This window comes from Diadema antillarum, unplaced genomic scaffold, assembly GCF_040938485.1.
Source record: "Diadema antillarum isolate AM-2024a unplaced genomic scaffold, OU_Dant_1.0 seq00001660_RagTag, whole genome shotgun sequence".
In the NCBI taxonomy this organism is placed as follows: Eukaryota; Metazoa; Echinodermata; class Echinoidea; order Diadematoida; family Diadematidae; genus Diadema; species Diadema antillarum.
In genome coordinates, this window is record NW_027272360.1 from 201,518 (window position 1) to 221,703 (window position 20,186).

Here is a 20,186-nt window from a genome sequence, read left to right on the forward strand (position 1 = left end):
CTGATTACTCCCATCTAACTCAGTGTTAACTTTGCTTCTATTTTGCTCCTCTGTCCTTCATTTTGATGAGTAAAGAAAAAAAAATGAGAGAAAGTGTATTGGCAGTAAAGTGGGTATCCTGGTCACATTCTCATTGTAAAACAGAATTTGTCAGTAAATGTGTGTGACTATGACATGGTACACAAAGAATTTTCCTCACCTGTACACCAATGAAGTCTTAATTTCTTGTTCCATTTTTTTCTCGCCCACCGGAGGTAAAGGTGAGACTAAGGGATCCAAATGGCGTCCGTCCGTCGTCCGTCCGTCGTCCGTCGACCGTCGTCCGTCCGTCGTCCGTCACAAATGTTAAAGTTTACCTGCAAGACTCTCTTATGGTGCATAACTTGGCAAATGTTACAGCAATGGCAGCCACACTTGGGTGATAGAAGCACTAGGGATATCTTCATGTTATGGTGTTGTCAGAGGTCATGTGATGATGTCAAAGGTCATTTGAGGTCATATATTGAAGAGTATGTGCAAGACTCTCTTTTCTATGTTAAAGTTTACCTGCAAGACTCTCTTTTGACAAATAACTTCACATAAGTTGCATGGATTACAACCTAACTTGGGTCATAGATGCACTTGGGGTACCTTCATGTTATGGTGCCGTTGGAGGTCACAGGATAAGGTCAAAGGTCATTTGAGGTCATACGTTAAAAGTTTACTTGCAAGACTCTCTTATCACACGTAACTCGACACATGTTGCTACAATGGCAATCAAACTTGGGTGATGGATGCACTGGGGGTACCTTCATGTTATGGTGCCGTAAGAGGTCACATGATAAGGTCAAAGGTCATTTGAGGTCATACGTTCAAGTTTACTTGCAAGACTCTCTTATCACACGTAACTCAGCACATGTTGCTACAATGGCAATCAAACTTGGGTGATGGTAGATGTCTCATGGGAAGTTGAAGGTAACCACAAGGTCAAAGGTTACAGACAGGGGTCAACGAACTTTTAGGGCCCAATGTTAAGTTTTTAGCCCTGGCGCATTTCGTTTATGGCTCAAACTTTTGATCCCTTTGTCCGTTTGTGACCAAACTTGGATGGCAGATGTCCCTTCGGGAGGTGAAGGTCGTCACAAGGTCAAAGGTCACAGACAGGGGTCAACAAACTTTTAGAGCCCAATGCTATGTTTTTAGGGCCCAATGCTATGTTTTTAGGGCGCGTTTTTCATTGTGGCTCATAACTTTTGATCCCTATGTCTGTTTGTGACCAAACTTGGATGGTAAATGTCCCTTAGGGTGTTGAAGGTCACCACAAGGTCAAAGGTCAAAAGCAGGTCAATTAACTTCTAGGAGTTATAAAAAATATTAATTCCGTGTACGCGAATGGGCGAGACACAATTTGGCGATTGCCTTGGTTTTTTTTAAGAATCTCAGTACCCGTGTACATGTATAATGCCCACAGGTCAATACCACTGAACTCAGGGCAGCCCAAGATGTCATAAATGAAGCAGTGTGTGTAGTTTGATGATTGTTAGAATCTAATACGATATAGTTGGTACTTCAAACATCTTTGTGACAGCAATCACCTTGGCATATTTATTTGTTTCATCTTGTCTTGCTTTTATACCAGAGAACGAGAACCTGAACATTTAGGCTGTAAGGAGAGATGGAGGAGAATGCAAGCAAGATAATTCGCGGCCGTTCAAGTAGCCGGTCCATCTACCACTTGGTGGCCAAAGATGAGTCAGATGAGGACATCGAGTGTGTCACCAGCAGTGAAAAGTAAGCCTGTAACTATTTCTAAACTACCAGTACCTGTGTTTGTTGGCTCAGTATGATATATGATCCCTTTAAGATCTGCTATACTAAGTTGTCGAGTTAAGCTGACAAGAGGCAGTAAGTCCTGTGTACAGCCACTGATGAGGGGTCACCAGTCCCACCTTGATTAATCAAGATTAATCTGGGTGGAACTCTTGTGACGTTTAGTCACCATTTGTCAACTTTATCCCCTTTGGATTAGATAAAAGGCATGCATTGAACAGTAGAATCATTCCTACGCTAGGTGTGGGCTCATATACATTAGCTGTGCTTGTATCATTAAAGGACAAGTTCACCTTCATATACATGTGGGTCGAGTGAAGGCAACAATGTTAGTAGAACACATCAGTGAAAGTTTGGGGAAAATCAGACAATCCGTTCAAAAGTTATGAATTTTTGAAATATCTTTACAATCACTGCTGGAGGAGAAGACTACTACAGTGTATGATGTCACATGCATACAACAATATAACGAAAATAAAAAGAGAATTTCACAAAACTTGACTTTTTGAATAAAGTGCACATTTCCTCGACTTGTTAGTGACTTATGTTTAATAGGGGTAATATTATTCCCCCTGACTTCTGAAAGAGAGAAGTTGAGTGTTCTTTTATTATGTGAGAAAAGTGAGAATATCTTGAATTTTCTTTATACTTTCTTTATATAGTTGTACTCATATGACATCACATGCTATAGTAGTCTTCTCATCCAGCCGTGACTGAGCAGAAACTTCAAAAATTCAACTTTCGAACAGATTGTCCGATTTTCCTCAAACTCTCATTGATGTGTTCATATTGCTGCATTCACTCAACCCACATGTCTATGAAGGTGAACTTGTCCTTTAATATTTCTTGGCAGTCCAACCATAACAATAGGTGGTCCAAGAAGACAGCATGAATTGTCATGCTGCATCAGGTTGGTGCTTCCATGCACTACACTTAGGTCTCTATCACAACAATGTTTGAAGGAATTGTACGTAGATCTGTATCTCTCATAGGAGACAATCAACATTATGGCATGTGTTTTCATGCACTACACTGGGGTTATAGACCACAAATTACTAAATTGTCCAGAGTGCTGTTTTGTTTATTAAACAGAGGCCACAGGCCGAGGTGAAATAAAACTGTTTTATGAACTATATTATAGTGCATGAGGCTGAATGCACTATTATACTAATGATGCACAGGATAGAGTGCGTTAGTGTAGGCGTAGTGCACTCGAGGGTATTTACAATTGTGAAACATGCACGAGGCGAAGCCGAGTGCATGTTGCACTACATTGTAAATACCCTCGAGTGAGCTACGCCTACACTAACGCCACGAAATAATCCTGTGCATCATTTGTTTTATAAAATGGGTCGAAAATTCGAAAACTAACATCATTTTTCAGCGTTTTTCACGTACCTTTGTGGGTCAAGACGTCCGAAGATGTTCGTCCCAAACTTTTACGCACGTCGCACTCGCGGAAGTCCCGCACATACAGTATAAGTATAATGGGGGGTTGGGTTTCCGGACACCCGCATGAAAACTTACTTATTTTACATAGAATATGCACCCTTTACCTTAAAGACGTGATATAGACTCCTCATATAGGCCTACTAGACAACATACTCTGAAAACGGCGTGAGAATTAACCTGCTAAATCGTTGGATTTGCTCTTCAAAGTGACTCCATGTACGCGTCCGGTCCCATAACGCTTGGTCTACTGTACTGTACAAAGTGTACGTATAGTACAGTATACGTACGTACGCCACATATGTTATGCACAAGGGAAGACAGGCCGGCCGGCCGGCAGCCCGAACTAGAAGTTGTTTACAGGATTGACAGCGCGTACGCGTATGCATGCAATTCATCAAAGGAGCCGCCGCGCGCACAGACGATCGGCAATCTACCATAGGATTACAGGCAGTGCAGTTGTACTGAAGTAAAGGAAGGAGGTGTGTCTCATTTCAGCGCTTCCTATTGGCTACATTCTTGAACCCATTTTATAAAACAATATAAGCACCGACAAATTCTGAATTTGCCCCGAAGGTCAGTTGTATTCAATGAGGCCGCAGGCCGAATTGAATATGATTGCCTGAGGGTAAATTCAGAATTTGGAGGTGCTTGGTACTTGTTATAGTGCAATAAGATGTCATGCACTATGTGTTATATAAAATAGCATACATACCCAGGCGAACCATACGAAAGCCTAGATCACTTTAGATTCTACACGTGCATGACGTGTCTAGACAATACCAGTTTCTTTGAACCTGTGACCTGTGTAGACAAAATCCTGAAAATCCAAATTCAATTATCGAGTCTAGGGTTTATATCTAGATCTATAGATCTAACAGTGCAAGTAACAGTACGATAGGTTAGGACCAACGTTAGATCTACGAGTGACAGAGCTAGTTGAAACACTAACGTTAAGTGACTAACGTTAGACCGAATAGGTCTATTCGTATGGATGTAACACGTTAGAGTGACGCCCTACAAACAACTTACTGCACTGGGTCCTGGACCAGGACTAGATGATGTATTGTAGGACTAGGGATCTACTGGATTTAAAAACAAGGCTTGTGCCAGGCATTGTAGTCACCGTTGCTGAAAATGTGGATGCCGAGAGTGTGTTGTTGAAGTTCATAACGTAGCGTGATCAAAGAGCATTTAGCGTATACCGTACATACGCTGCCCATCTAAGGGTGCACTTCCGCGTAGAATGTACGGTGAAAGCAGCCCAAATCTTGGGTTGACTTGCTTAATATCCGTCGGATTGATTCCTTTTTCACAACAGTAGGAGTCTAAAATTCGTAGGGCGTATTTGATGACATCCTTTGTTTCCTTTGTGTCCTTATCTATAGATCAGTCTCTGTAAAAGTAGCGAACCTGATGTTGTTTTCAGTTTCCATGTTTAAATCTACCGCTGAAAGTCTAGTCCCGCACAGATAAGTTGCTGGCATAGCCAGCGAGAATCGAGAATAACGATAATATCGAGCAAAGCATATCGTGGTTGTGGCGCAATCGCGTCGATAAGATGCGGGATTCAAGTACTCGATGATTAAAGTGAGGGAGCCAAAACCGATAGTCACATCGATAGTGGGTTATCGTTTGCAATCGTTATATTTTGCGTGCACTATAACTTTTGTCATGTACTGCCGGCCTGTATCATAAGTATGTATGCTATTTTATATACAGTTGTAAGTAATTATGAAATTGACAAAAACACTACAAAGAAATCAAGCAGATACATTTGTATTGTAGTATGAAGCAGTCAAGGCAGCTCTTTTGTTTCTCATTTTCAAATTTAGAAATGATTTGATACGAAATCTGCATGATGCATGATTATGTAATGTTACAAGTTTTTGTAAAGTATACAATTGCACATTTAAGTATGCTCTTACAGATTAGTTTACTTGTTAAATGTTAACTTTAGAACACATCTTTATAGAACATCATTATCTTACTACACAATTAACACTGGAGTAGAAATATTTCTTCCAACTAATACATACTTTGTACAAGTTAAAACTATTTTTGTCAAATTGTACAAAATTGACAAATTACCAGTAAAGGTTCTTACATTGATCTTACAAAGGAGGTACCAAGTGAGCCTAGTACCTCTTCGTCTTTCAGTTTTTGTACACTCTACCATCATAAAAGTAGTCAATCGTTTAATACTTGGTCCTTTTTTGTTCAGTTTTAAAGCTTCACAGTCAGCTGGTTAAGCAGAGAATAGCACGTTTCTTTGCCCAAGACAGGAGTAAGCTAGATTTATCACCTCAAAGGCACTCATGTGTAGCTTGTACACCGACTGTGGTGTGTTACACCAGCAAATCCCCCTTTGCACTAGCTCCTTTCAATAATGGGAATGAGAACGGATTATCCCTGCCAAGGATAAATTGTGAACTGACTGTGTATTCAATTGCACATGTAATACTGTACCCTACTGCTCCTTAGTACACTGTAAGCTTTTATTCTATATCTAACTGTAGAAGTGTGCACTCTTATTTGACAACTGGCCCAGGTTCTGTTTTCATTCATCGATTGTTTATGGTTTATATATATGCAAACGCACATTTCATATTCTGAATATTCATAGAGTAAACATGAACAAGTCCCACTCTTTCTGTGGCATTCACTAAGTTAATGCTGGTACTGTCGGCAGAAAAACCAACATGTTCAAAACTTTCAAGATTTTGCTTGCAACAGTACAAGTGCTCGATGTTGGGTAGAAATGATGGTCACTAATAATCAGCAATTTTGTGCAGTAAAATTGAGATGAACAGTCAACATGCCTAAAGATATGATATACTTTAATATGCAACATGCGACTCTGGAACTTTGATAGTACCTAGACACATAAGGGTTGTACAGCAGACATGAATATTGTACCGAGTCTAATGCATCAGGCGTAACAGTCATGCCTCAAGGGTTTTTATAGTCCTGTTTACACACCTGACAAACTTTTCTCGCACCTCCTAAAACCCCTCAAAAACAAAACAAAACAAAGCGTGAACTTCCAACTACCAGAAGTGTCATTTTGGGACAGTATTTTTCTTCTTTTTTTTTAAAAACAGAATAAGTCGAACTATTATGTAATATGTACCAGATTGCACAATTTACAGCTTAAAAATGCTAAAGCTCCTCACCTTGGAAGGAGGAACACCAAATTTCACACCTTACTGCTGTCTGATCACGGCCTCTCTGTTATAAAATTTGTGATATATTAAGTCTGCTCCGATGGTGATGATCACAGTTATGATGAAAAAGAAATTATACCGTATTTGAAAAGTTTGCCTCATCATTATCTTTATCATCATGAACATTGTTGTTACCACAAAGGCAAGCACTATGTAATGATGATGATTGTAAGTACGATGATTGTTATTGCTAGAGGTATCATCGTATCAGCGCCATTGTCAACAGTATCATCATCATCGTCATCATCGTCATCATCGTCATCATCATCCATCACTTGTCCATCACCTGTCTAAATTACTTGATGCTTTGTAGAAAAATCCTATGAAAAGTTCACTGAGCAAGTTATTGTATAGTTGGATGTTGGTTGCGGTGAGTGATTTGCAAGGAGTGTTGAATATTGAAATGTCATAAATTGATGTGATAAAATCAATGTTTGTTTTTAACAGATGTGTCATCTCTTTTTCTCAACAGAGTTGCCAAACTTGATGGGAACTTCTTTGAACAATTCATTGCACTGCACTCAGCTGCCAGGGAAGCTGGCCAAGAAGCATACCAGCCAATAGAGGTTTGCACTACATAGTCATAGTTTCTAAACACTTTGTTTGTTTTTTTCATTTTCAATGAACTTCTTTTGAGATGACCACTTGATTTTGTCAATGAAAACTATACTCATCTAATAGAAGGTTTAAAGTAAATTGTTGGGTCATCACAATTTAAAATGCATTTCTCATAATCAAACATGACTATTGTTGTACGTGAAAATTAAGGTCAGTGATTGCTCTAACAGCAACTTGAGAATTGCAATAAGTCCAATAGTAAAGTGAAGATACAAATTTCTCATCAAGTAACATAGCTACAGATATATGAATAATTCCTCTTTAAAACCAGGGGCAGATCCAGGAATTCCATAAATGGGAGGTGCCTTTACACAATTAAAAAGGGGGGGGGGGCACAGACACCCTCCCCCTTTTGTTTCTTTTTATTTCCTTAGTTTAAAAAAAAAAAATAAGGAGGGGGCATGCGCCTGGTGCCCCCCCCCCCCCCCCCCCCCCTCCGGATCCGCCACTATTAACCATTTGTGACCCGCTACAACAAAAGGATCCTAAAGTCACTGACGGGCGAGCCAAGCATGGCCCAGAAAAATGCTATTTTCAGGCCTTTCCTTTGATCATTTAGCTTCAAAATTTCGACAGATGATAGAAGATACATTAGACTACAAAATTATGTACAAACTCAATTTTCTCGGCTCACCCGTCAGCGACTTTAGGATCCTTTTGTTGTAGCGGGTCACATTTGGTTGCTTTGGTGCTGATTGACACAGAAAACCCCATAGCATTGTACACACCATGCAAAGTGCCTGGCATGGAAGGGGTTAAAGAAGCCATGAATCCACAGCCCAAATATGTTTGCAATCTCTGCGAAATCCCTCAGAGCAATGAGCAACACATGTCACTTCCTGTGTATCACGTATGCCAACATCCTCACACTCCCCAAGAGATATCTGCACTGGGAAATACATCATGTACAATGTATGTGAAGGAAATGTTTTAAAGGGATGGACAATATATATGAATGAAATGTTTTTAAAGAGATTGTGTAGTTTTGGTTGAGACCTATCTTCAGGTTTTTTATTTTATTTTATTTTATTTTTTGGTGAGAAAAGAAACCTCATATGAGATGTGAAAGAGCATCTAATTCCAAGATGAATTCAATGTATATTTGATGAAAATTGGTTTTGAAATAAGCTGAAATATCCAGAATAGAGCAAGCCTAATAAAAGGTGGGACTCATCTTTTATTACAGTCGCTTTGTTACCCACGCCGATGAAAATCGGCAGGGGGTTATGTGAAGGGTTCCGTATGTTTGTTTGTTTGTTTGCTTGTTTGTTTGTTTGTGTACAAGATAACAAGAGAACGGGTAAACGGATTTGCACGAAATGTTCAAGGGATGTTTGGATAATGACAGGAAAGAATCGTTTAGATTTTGGTGATAACGGTTGACCCTTGCAAATTCTGTGTGACCATGAAGTTTTGACCCCATGGTATAGTGACCACTCCGAAAATTTTTCGTTTCTCACTTTGCGATTTTCCGCTACCATACGAAAACATAAACTCCCAAACCATCCGATTTCGCTGCTCAAATGTTCGTAAGAATTCCGAAATTTACGTTTAGGCTTATTTGAGGGACTATGTCCTTCTGGATTTGTGAAAGTTCGCTCTCCGTTGTCACAAACTGGCCCGTATTTGGTGATTTTTCAAATTAACATCGATTGTTTTTTTCGTTGGAGGAGCATTTGCTCGTTCCCAGTCACACTGCACGATATGCACGCTCAATGTCAATGCGTGTGCAAGGCCGCTGAAAATGCATCGCGCTCTACCCTGTTGGTGCAAAATTGCATCGGGGACGTTGCGGCGCTCGTTGGTGACCGAATACTGGTGCATTAAACATTTGCATTCAACCCTTGCATGGAATAATTGCCGTAGACACGATTCATAGGGGTATATAGGCCTATTGTTTGTTGGTTTAAATTGTCTTATTATTTTCTGTGATACTGTTGTAACGTGACACAATATGTACTCTGTTCTATAGCGCCTTGAGTATCTTTTTTAGGTAGAAATGAGTGCTTTATAAGAGTCTCACTATCATTATTATTATTATTATTAATTGCCTAGGGGGTACGTAAATTTTGTTTTTCTTTTGCGCTTTTGTGGATACCATCAAAGATCGTACACTCACACGACCTTTGATACCATCACACTCTCGGCTTGCTATAAAGCAAAATATCCCGCAAGAAAACGGCGTATTTCTCGATTTTTAGCGCTTTTTTGGTGACCCGTCACGTAGACAATATTCTTAAAGCTGGACTTAATTAGCGCGCGCTTGGAAAAGTTCGGATTCTGCACTTTTGACGGTGGAATTTGGGGTTTTCGATGGATTTTTGGAGGAGACTAAAGGACTTTCCTGTTGTGAATTCATGAGTGTTCCCGTATGTGAAATGATGTGATTTGCGTGTGATGTGACTGTAGAACCAAAGATCGTACACTTCAGTGTACGATCTTTGGTAGAACTCACTAGCTGGTGATAAAGGACACTGGTGAGTGACCGAATTCAGGTAGATGACCGAATGCACAGTATGTTTACCCTGACTCTGTACAAGGCGTGGGTCTGCCGCCTTTGATGGCCCCTCTAGTTTTACTTTGCTTTTGGATGTCTCAGCCATTCGAAAACCAATTTTCATCAAATATACCTTGAAATCCTCTTAGAATGCTTCGCTCTGTACTTTTTCATAAGTGGTTTCTTGGTGCCTTGTAAAAAAGTTAAAAGCCCTGTCCTCATCTCCACCAATACTATACCATCCCTTTAAAATAATGGAGTGTACCGACAATACATAGACTTTGCAGGCACAGGAAAGCTTGCCAGGAAATCGCTTCCAAGATTCGAAGCTGCAAGTGTTGTTTACAAGCTTCTAGGTTGAAATTTGGAGGACTTGTTTTTCTTCGTATTCCATTAAAAGTGATCTCCAGATATATCCTTGTGACCTATAGAGAAAATGCTTTGATGTATTTGTTCAACTGTATTGATACATGAAGTAAAAAAACCCCACAATTTTATGTCTGTGTGCTAATGATATCACAAGATATTTTAAGGGAAATTCCAGGCCAGTTACCAAGAAATTATAAAAATTGAATTTTTTGCCATCAAAGTGTTAAATTTCTGACTCAATAACTTCAAAATTATGCTCAGTCAGATTCAGGACTTCTGACTGTGGCATAATTGCATGTGAACAAAATAACACTGAATGTAATAAAATAAAGATTTTATGTGCAAACTATGTGGCAAGTAGTGAGGCGAGGACATCATCAACTCACTATTTGCATTTTATAGATCGTTGAAAATTGTTTTGGGGAAAATGAGTGAAGCTTAACAATTTGATAACTTCCCAAAATTTTATCTGCCTTTGAACAAATTTTCACTAAATTGTGCTTGTAGAATTGAACCCTTTTGTTTTCAGACTAACTTTTTGATAGGTCTGGAGTTCATCTTTAAACACCAGTCAAGTTTTGTTGACCCTTCCTGTGCTTTGTTCATTCTGTAACCCTGATGACCCAAAACAAACTCAACAAATACTGATTATGCAATCCTATCTAACCTAAGGGTGTCTAAATGGCCTTATGGGGGACTATAGCACTGTTAACGCCTCAGTGTTGTTTTTGTTATTTTACTTACAGTTCTGGGAAGTTCTTGTGCAATTTACTGATAGCCAATAGGCTTTGCAGGTTACAACTTGTATCATAGTGGTACTTTAATGGTTGATAAAGATTACCATGCAGTACTTTATTGGTCCATTATATACCAACCCCCAAATTTCAGGAATGCACTGTACAATGTAGGTGTACCTACAAACACAACTCTTTGCTAGACTTGCTGCCATAGCTCACTGGAAGGTACATTTCACATACAGTAAAGTGTCAGACGAGCTATTCAAGAACACATGGTGAACTCTACGTCTGCTTCCAGACAAAAGATCTCCTTGAGTGCATGGCCCACATGTTTGTAGACAGCTGTGCCAGTCAGAGTCCCTTGCTCGAAGTGGGTGCATTTCATGTAGCTACCACCTGCTTGTAAACCCAATGAATTGGAACTAAAGTGAACTGTTTTTGTTGGCTCATGGATACAACATGAATGTAAGCAGAAGTAGGGCAAGTGCTGGTCTGCATCATCTTAAAACTCATAAACTTCCCTTTTCATCTCCTATCTTTTGTTTTTGAACATTTTGATGTAGACATTTTTGCCTGTTTTTGCTTGGGCACTTAAAGATAATAAAAAGTTTTGGTACCACAAAAGTTTCCCTGAATTTCCTTGTCTTAGTTTGTGTTTCAGGTTAAAGTACGTTGTCTGTGAGAATTACTCGCCCCAAAGTGCTCTCATGTCTTAGTAATCATGCAATAATGGTTTCGTACCAGAGCCGTCGCAGTACCGCGAGAATCAATATACAGCACAGGTATTGTACGAAACCATCACTGCATGCATGATAACTGCGACCAGCAGCATGATAACTGCGACCAGTAGCCCCATACGCATAGCGTAATGGGGCTTCGCATTGTAACATTCAGGATCATGACAGATTTAGTATCGTGGGTAAATGTCAACTTAAAATCCCAAAATTTCTTCAATTTGAAGACTTACCGGTACCAATTAAGTTGAAGTATTGAAAACAGGCTGTGGACAATGTTTGGTTCTGCCAATAGTCCCTTTCTGTTTGAATTGATGACTGAATGTGACTCGGTCGAGAGGACCTTGGGAGAGCTACATACACTGAATACTATGGCCAGTGCATGCGCTCACAAACATCTTATCCGTTCATGGATTTGAAATTTGTGCGCATGTGATGTGTTCGCATGCACTGGCTGTAGTATTCAGTGTACCAGGTATGTAGCTCTCCCAAGGTCCTCTCGACCGAGTCACATTCAGTCATCAATTCAAACAGAAAGGGACTATTGACAAAACCAAACGTTGCCCGAAGCCTGTTTACAATACTTCAACTTAATTGGTAAGTCTTCAAATTGAAGAAATTTTGGGATTTTAAGTTGACATTTACCCGTGATACTAAATCTGTCATGATCCTGAATGCTACAATGCGAAGCCCGATTACGCTATGCGTATGGGGCTGCTGGTCGCAGTTAATTGCATGATTACTAAGACATGAGAGCACTTTGGGGCGAGTAAGTCTCACAATGTTAGTTATATGAAAGGTACTTTAACCTGAAACACAAACTAAGACAAGGAAATTCAGGGAAACTTTTGAGGTACTGGTACCAAAACTTTTCATTATCTTTAAGTTTAAAATCAAATTTGTGGTTTCATATTTTGTCTGTGGACTAAAATAAGTGCCAGTCAGTGTGTGCACATCATAGATGCTGGTTGGCATACTGTAATGTTATGCACATTTACTCAGTCAACATTTGCCTAATCTATGGGCTCAATTTTAATTAGCTTTGAAGAATTCCAGCCATTTCATAGTGTTCATTCATAAGTCAGTGGTCGTCCTTTCATCATGGATTTGCTTTGATAAGCAGTGAGTGTTCTGTTTAGGTGGTAGGTCCATGGTTAGACTTTTAGTCAGTTTTTAGCATGCTGCCAAGTATGATCCTTGTTCCAGGTACAATGTAGTAAGCTGAAACCTGTGACAAAGCTTGCTGTGTATGATGAAAGCTGGCTGAGCTTTTTTTTTTTTTTTTTTTCCAATACACACTATTCCTTCCTTCCTTCCTTCCACCTGTAGCAATTCCAATTCAAGTAGTCCATAGTCCAATATGCAAAGGAAATTGTCGGTATGGATGTATGGATGCACAGGAAATGACTTGTGTTTAGCTACGGAAATTATAATTGATATACAAAATTAGCAGTAGATTTTAAAGATAATTTCTTAAAAGTACTGCTGATTAGGGTGTAGGGTGTACAATGTATTTGTGATCTGCTTCATTGCATAACTTTTTTATGTGCCTTCGTGGAAACCTCCTGTGTGCCACATTTAATATTCTGAGATACCAACGTTGTCATGCTTTGAGAAAACATCTCTTTGTCAAATCTTTGTTACTTCCATAAAGTTTTCTTTAAGCTGGGCATATAGTGAGTAAATTTGTGGAGAAATGCCGAGCTTTGCTTTGATGTAAATTGTATGACAAATCTATGATCGTTTTTCTTTCAAATGACTAGTACAAACTGTAGCTAAATTACTGTAAAGGCATGGCTTTTGCACACAGAGTCGTGACAGAAACTTAGAATTTACATGCAAATCCAGTACGGAACACCACTTGTAAGTCAATCACAACATAAAATGCAAGCTTTATGTGAAAGGAACGAAAGCGCGAGAAATGCTTTCATTGTACTGTGGCATTTGGCGATTTATTGATAGGTTTGGGTGAGTTTGTGCGTTTGAGCAGAATACAATACGTATGCGAAGTTGGCACGCCATCCACTGAGTCTGATGTGCGTACGCGGCACACGAAGCTAGTTAATATGATAAAGAATGAAAATCATTCAATTGTGTGTGTGTGTGTGTGTGTGCAACACCTGTATTTTTTAAATGTAATGCAGTATACGTGGTATGTGTGGAGTTTGACCGGGAACCTATATCATATGGAGAAATTATGGAAAGCGTGGCCAAGGGAATTGTAATAGCTGAGAATTGTAATAACAGAGAGCACCTACAACTATTTGTATGTCTGTAATATGTTGGCTGGCGAGACAATCAAATGTCACAGTGTTCCATTTGAGAGAGAAAGGCTCAAATGAATTGAATTGAGTGGGACTCCAACCTGAACATAAAAAATGTAGCCAAATCATGTAGAATGTGAACATTTGCTGGAATTTTCAATGTAGTGATAAAAATATTCTATATGTATGATAGTCTTGACAATAAAGTTATCAAGAATCTAGGTCTGCAAAGTAGAATCTTTTTCCATATCATAGGCTAGCATAAATCATCACACAAATAATCGTTTAATACAGCATAACAACTTTTTATGCCTACCATTGACCAGCCTGTGAGTATCTAGATTTTTTGATTAAAAAAAAACTTGGCCGTGCCCATGCATTCAGAAGAGAACAGGAAATGACAATGGCAAATGAAATTGTTTAGTCATGAAAATTGAAATCATCCTGAGCAGTTGTCAACATACAGGTGTATATCTGTGTCATTTTTTCGTATATCCATTCCCACATGACAGTGATTTCTTGTTGTTTTGTTTTTTCCTTTCATTTTATTTAGTCTGAGTCAGCCAACAACAATGCGGATATTGACTTCAGCGTTTGCAGAGGACTATACAAAGATATTCCAAATCCTACTCACAAAGAGGTAACCATCTCTAATGATTTATTTTGTGCACAAACTAGCCCTGAACCAAGATTTTGTACTGGCTATCTTCATATCATGTATTTTTTGTAATGCTTGGGGTGGGGATTACAAATGCAGCAAATTTGGAACAAACAGAAAGGAGGCACCATGTGTGACTGCTCTGCTGATTGACTTTCTTTATGGCATGGGAAGCAACAATGAAAATTATAGTGATGATAATAGTACTAGTAGTTTGAAAAGTAATAGTAGTAGTAGTAGTAGTAGTAGTAGTAGTAGTAGTAGTAGTAGTAGTAGTAGCAGTAGCAGTATTTCTGCTGCTACCATTGTGAAAAGCAATGATAATGATAATACCATTGTTCAAAATTTATACATTTGCAGATTGTATACTCAATAAAGTATACCGGTACCGTATATAGATCTCTACATGTCGTGATGGAAGAGGGAGAAGGAACCTCAAATGAAAATATGACATGTTTCTGCCAAGTGCCTTCCGTCTAATCATGCATCAAATGGTGATGGGAGTGTTTAAAGCATGTGATGTAGTTTCCTAAAACCAAATTCACCGAGACGAGAATACATAAAAAGAATGAACAGTAAACTTGTAAACGAAATCAACAATTTCCTTGCAACATCACATCCATTATCAAAGGCATCATCACTTTGTACCTGCTGAAGATTTCTCAAGCACAATACTGTAAAAACCAGACATTTTTGCATGTATTTGAATTTTGTGAATTTCGCGAGAGCCAAGATATACGCAAAATAAAAATGTATGTCTCAAAAGCTCTTATCTACAGTAAAATGCCTTGAATGGCAGTGGCAATTCATGAAAATTTTGTGCCATCAAAAAAGGCCTTCAGCTCCAGTTGAATGAATAGCTTCATTATATACATATAGGTTGATAAATGTGACCCGCTACAACAAAATGGTCCTAAAGTCGCGCACGGTCAAAGCCGTGAAAATCGAGTTTGAAGTCAGAGCATCAAAATTGGTCAAAACTTACGGTTTTCTGAATTTGACATATTATTAGAGTCTGACATGTCTTCTATTGTCTGTCGAAATTTTGAAGCAAAATGATGAAAGGAAAGACCCAAAAATAGCATTTTTCTGGGCCATGTTTTTTTTTTGGCGTTTCAACGAAGCAGAAACTGGTTCGAACATTTGGATTGAGCGCCACAGATAGGCTCCGCCCCTAACAACGACCAGAGTGATCTCATTGGTCAGTTTGCTGCTTGCCGCTAACCGAAGCGTGAAGCTCGCACACTGCCCAGTGCACTGGTGCGTGCTGGCGGGGTGCGCTATGCCCAGCCGCTTCTCCTGGCATCCTGGTCACTGATTGGTCGGTGAGGAGACCGCCGATGCTGTGTTTGAATAAGCATTTCGGGGGTTGCTAGGGCTTACCTTCTATTGTCCGGAGGTGAATACTGACTTGCGTGTCCCTTGATCGTGATTGCGTCGCAAGGAGAACTTTTAGGGCGCTTTTCTCAAAACAGTGATTTCCCAGACGTCTCGACATGCTGTCTTTTAAACATCGATTTCTCCACAGCCGATTATTTTTATAAGATGTGTTATATATTTGTTTGATAGTTTGATAGATACTTTATTTTCTGCCAATCAATATACATAAACTGAATAATCGTGAACATGGGAAATATACAAAGTATATTTGAAACAGAGTCGTTTGACTTGTATAAACAATGATATAAAAGGAAATTAATGATATTACAGTATGCATGTCTATGCAGCTGGGATTACAATAACAATATTATATTTAGGAAATGATAATGCAGAGGGCCGCCATTGTAAGCATTGCTTGAAAAGATGGCCGGCCCGAGGAAAAGGTAGGTAGGTAAATTGGTAAACAATACAAATTCTGCTGCGAGGATAGCAGGGGAAAATAAACTCTGATGTGTGAAGGTGGTGAATGTGCGTGCGAGTGCTTGAGAGTGCACAAGGGCAGATAGGCTGGGATTTGGAATGATAAAATTGGTTTGCTGAAAGAGGGAATGACTTACGATGTTGCTACTATCGGGAGACCAACATAAGTCATATAAATTATTCGGGCTTAATTCATATTTGAAGTATACTGTGATAAAATATGCTTTTTTAAGTTTGCTTTGAATGAAAACAAGGAGGCACACTGTTTCAACTCTTCAGGAAGAGCGTTCCATGTATCCGGACCGTGATGTCTAATCGACTTTTGAGCAAGTAAAAGCTTTGGATTACTTAAATGAAAATCATGGGAACGACGGGTAGGGTATGAGTGAATATGATCATTAGTAACTAGGGCATTATGGAAAAATGGTAATAAATTTCGAATGTGTTTGTACATAAATATAGCAGTTAAGTATGAATGTATATCATGGTCCTTTAGAGTTTTTAGGCGATAAAATATGGGATCAGTGTGAGCCAAAAAATTTGAATGTGTGCATATACGAAGAGCCTTTTTCTGAAGAAGAAAAATTGTGTTCAATTTGGTTTTGCTACAGTTGCCCCATACAATATTACAGTACATTACATATGGTAGAAATAAGGTGTTGTATAACATCATTAAAGTTTGATCATTAATTAAGTATTTTATTCTCCTTAACACACCAGTTGCTTAGATATTGCTGTTATAATATTCTGGACATGAGTATTCCAAGTTAGATTGTTATCTAGGGTCACTCCTAGGAACTTAGTTGAATGTTTCTCAGTAATGTTTATATCGTCAATAGAAATACTTTGAGGAAGGGTGGGTTGAGATTGAAGCGTATGAAAATGTATAAAACATGTTTTATCAATATTCAATGAAAGCTTATTACTTCTAAACCATTTCGAAATATTACTTAATTCCATGTTAAATGTATCAACCAATGTTACAATATCCTTGTGGGAATAAAAAACATTGGTGTCGTCTGCAAATAAAATGAAGTTTAAACGAGGAGAGGAATTAATGATATCATTAATATAAATAAAAAAAAGTAGGGGCCCGAGGATAGATCCCTGAGGGACACCACATGACACGTTCAAATGGAACGAACGACTGGATTTAAATGCAACATATTGTTTTCGATGACTTAGATAACTTCTAAACCATGACAAAGTAATCCCTCTCACGCCATAATTATGTAATTTTTCAAATAAAATGTCATGATCAATAGTGTCGAATGCTTTACTAAGATCCATAAAAACTCCAATTATGTGCTCCTTTTTAATAAGCGCATCAATAATATTATCGACAGATTTGATTATAGCATAATCGGTAGAAAATCCTTTCCTAAAGCCAAACTGATTCACATTTAATATTTCATTTTCAATCATGAACGAGGAGAGACGCTTATAAACTAATTTTTCTAAAATTTTCGATATTGCAGGTAACAATGAGATGGGTCTATAATTTTTCACCAGAGATGGATCTTCTCTTTTATAAATAGGGATAACTTTGGCGATTTTAAAAGAGTCTGGAAACTCACCGTTAAGTAAGGATAAATTAAATATATGGGTGAGAGGGGCTGCTAAGGGGTAGATTATTTTTTTCAAAAAATTCACCCTTAAGTTGTCAGGCCCACAGGAATTACTACATTTCAGAGATCGAACAATATCAATAATTTCTGATTCATTTATTGGAGTAAAAAACAAGGAGTTTTGATTGCTTTCAGGTAAGTAATCTTTATAATTTTTGATATCATTTATGGGAATAGATGCAGCTAAAGAAGGACCAACATTAACAAAAAAAATTGTTAAAAATATTTGCAATTTGATCAGAATTAGTAATAACTTTATCATTATGTGTAATGCTATCAGGACATTCCGTAGGTTTCTTTTTGAGTATTTCATTAACAATCCGCCAAAGAGCATTTTTATCATCCTTATTAGATTCGAGTTTATTTGAGATATATGATTTACGTGAAACTCGAATCAAAGAAGTTAATCTATTTCTATATGTTTTATACCTTTTCACGTTTTCAGGAGTAGGTTTCCTCAGAGATATTTTATAAAGACGGTTTCGAGTAAGAATGGAATGTATATCATTTTAAAGCAGAAATATTAGGAAATTGTGTCATGCAATTTTCCAAAAATCGACCTCACCCGACTTTAGGATCATTTTGTTGTAGCGGGTCACAAATGAATTTATGTGATTATGTACACCGTTTTTGGCATGATTCTCAGCTCTTCATAACACTTAAACAACACCAGATACAGGAACCTCAGGTTTTTAACATATAAAATGTGAAATGATGCCCTATCATACCAGTACTGTAGTAAATGCAATGTGGATTATTTTTTGAGTAGGTTTGATGAGGTTACCTTTTTGCTCTTGTCTCCTTCAATAAAACAGACAGAATTCTTCTACTCAGCGATGCTGATTGCCATCAACCAGAGACTGGGGGTCCCACATGAGATGAAGGCTCTTCCCAACACTAAACTCTTTCAGTATGCACAAGAGGTGAGTTTACTGCATAAACAATAAAAAAAAGCATGTCTTTCAGCCTGTCAGGAAGACTACTTCACAAAATATTTGAGTGCTGATGTTTGATGGCTGGTTTGATGACTTGTCTTTTGAAAGAAATTCTTCTTTTTAAGATGATGGTGTATAGATGAGCAATAGCATGTGTTGGCACCAAACTTGAGATGAGAGGCAGGATTTCAAAATGTAGACTTTGCAAATTGCAATAATCACCATGCACTTGTGTATTGTTCAGCCTATTAATCCATTACATAGCCAAATCAGAACAGGGGTGTGCTTTAGAGCAATTCAAGAAAAAACAGACAAACACACATATTCATTATATACTGTATGTACAAAAAAAAGAAAAAGAAATAAAAAAGATGAGGAAATACTAGTACATTGTGAGGGCTATTATGGTTGTAGGTAGTGTTTTATAATAAGGCTTTATGTTTTATGTGGCCCATATCAGTGCTTTTCAACCTTTTCTAAGCCAAGGCCCACTTTGGATTTAGAACTGCAACTTTTTTGAGGCCCAGCTAAATCGAATACAAATGTTTTTAAATTCATTTTTGGCCGACATCGTGGCCCACCTGAGAGAACATTGCGACCCAACAGTTGAGAAGCACTGGCTTACAAATTTTGTATATACTGTCTTGTGGATTAATGTACTGATATTCCAGCAGTCATACCTCCTGAAGTATATTGTGTGCTTGTACAAAGACTTGTACTTCATCTGATCCTTTTATGCACTGCCTCTCATTCAAAATGCTGCTTCTTTGTGCTAATATAAGTCTGCAGTAATTATCATCCCTATAAAAATGACTTAATCAGTGTTGACACATGTTGGCACATCATCTGTTGAGTTTGTGAATTTGTGTTTGTATTTATCTGTTCATCCCTGCATTCAATAGGCTTTGAGCGTGAAGGCCGCGGAACATGCAACTCTCGTGGACAGAGTCCGCAATGAGTCGGTGAGTATGCGCACAGTCAGCTCACCCATCAGAGCTGGACCATGACCAACTGTCCCTTGTATTTGTTTTGCTGTTATGCCTGGTTGGTTTTAGGTACACGTCATAATTGTGGCATGTTGTTTGTGTGTTAATCCTCCATGGACAGGGGATAAGTCTCTTTGACAAGGACGATCAGTGCAAGATTTTTTTTTTTTTTCAGTCACAAATCAATTTGTTATTTCTTCTTTGCTTGGGTTCTTCTTATCCAATTACTTGTGTATTTATTACAATGATATATAATTGGGTATATATACATCCCATTTACACTGTGTATATAATGCATATCTTAGAACATGATTAGAAGCATGCATGAGGTCCTAAATAGTCATCAGAGCCATCAATGCCTTTTACACTGCTCAAAAATCTACCTGTTTTCATTTACATGGAGCTGTGACAAGGT

At 38.3% G+C, this 20,186-nt stretch overlaps 1 protein-coding gene across 1 annotated transcript in view; it reads left to right on the forward strand.

The window, feature by feature from the left end:
- The first annotated feature begins 1,629 nt into the window (after positions 1-1,629).
- LOC139711478 (protein unc-13 homolog D-like) overlaps positions 1,630-20,186 on the forward strand; it is a 62,185-nt gene continuing 43,628 nt past the window's right edge. Inside the window, exons 1-5 of the mRNA XM_071623356.1 lie at positions 1,630-1,770; positions 6,958-7,051; positions 14,258-14,344; positions 18,666-18,773; positions 19,688-19,747. Of these exons, the coding sequence (XP_071479457.1) occupies positions 1,655-1,770; positions 6,958-7,051; positions 14,258-14,344; positions 18,666-18,773; positions 19,688-19,747 (465 nt within the window). The 5' untranslated portion in view covers positions 1,630-1,654. The remainder of the gene's footprint in view (positions 1,771-6,957; positions 7,052-14,257; positions 14,345-18,665; positions 18,774-19,687; positions 19,748-20,186) is intronic.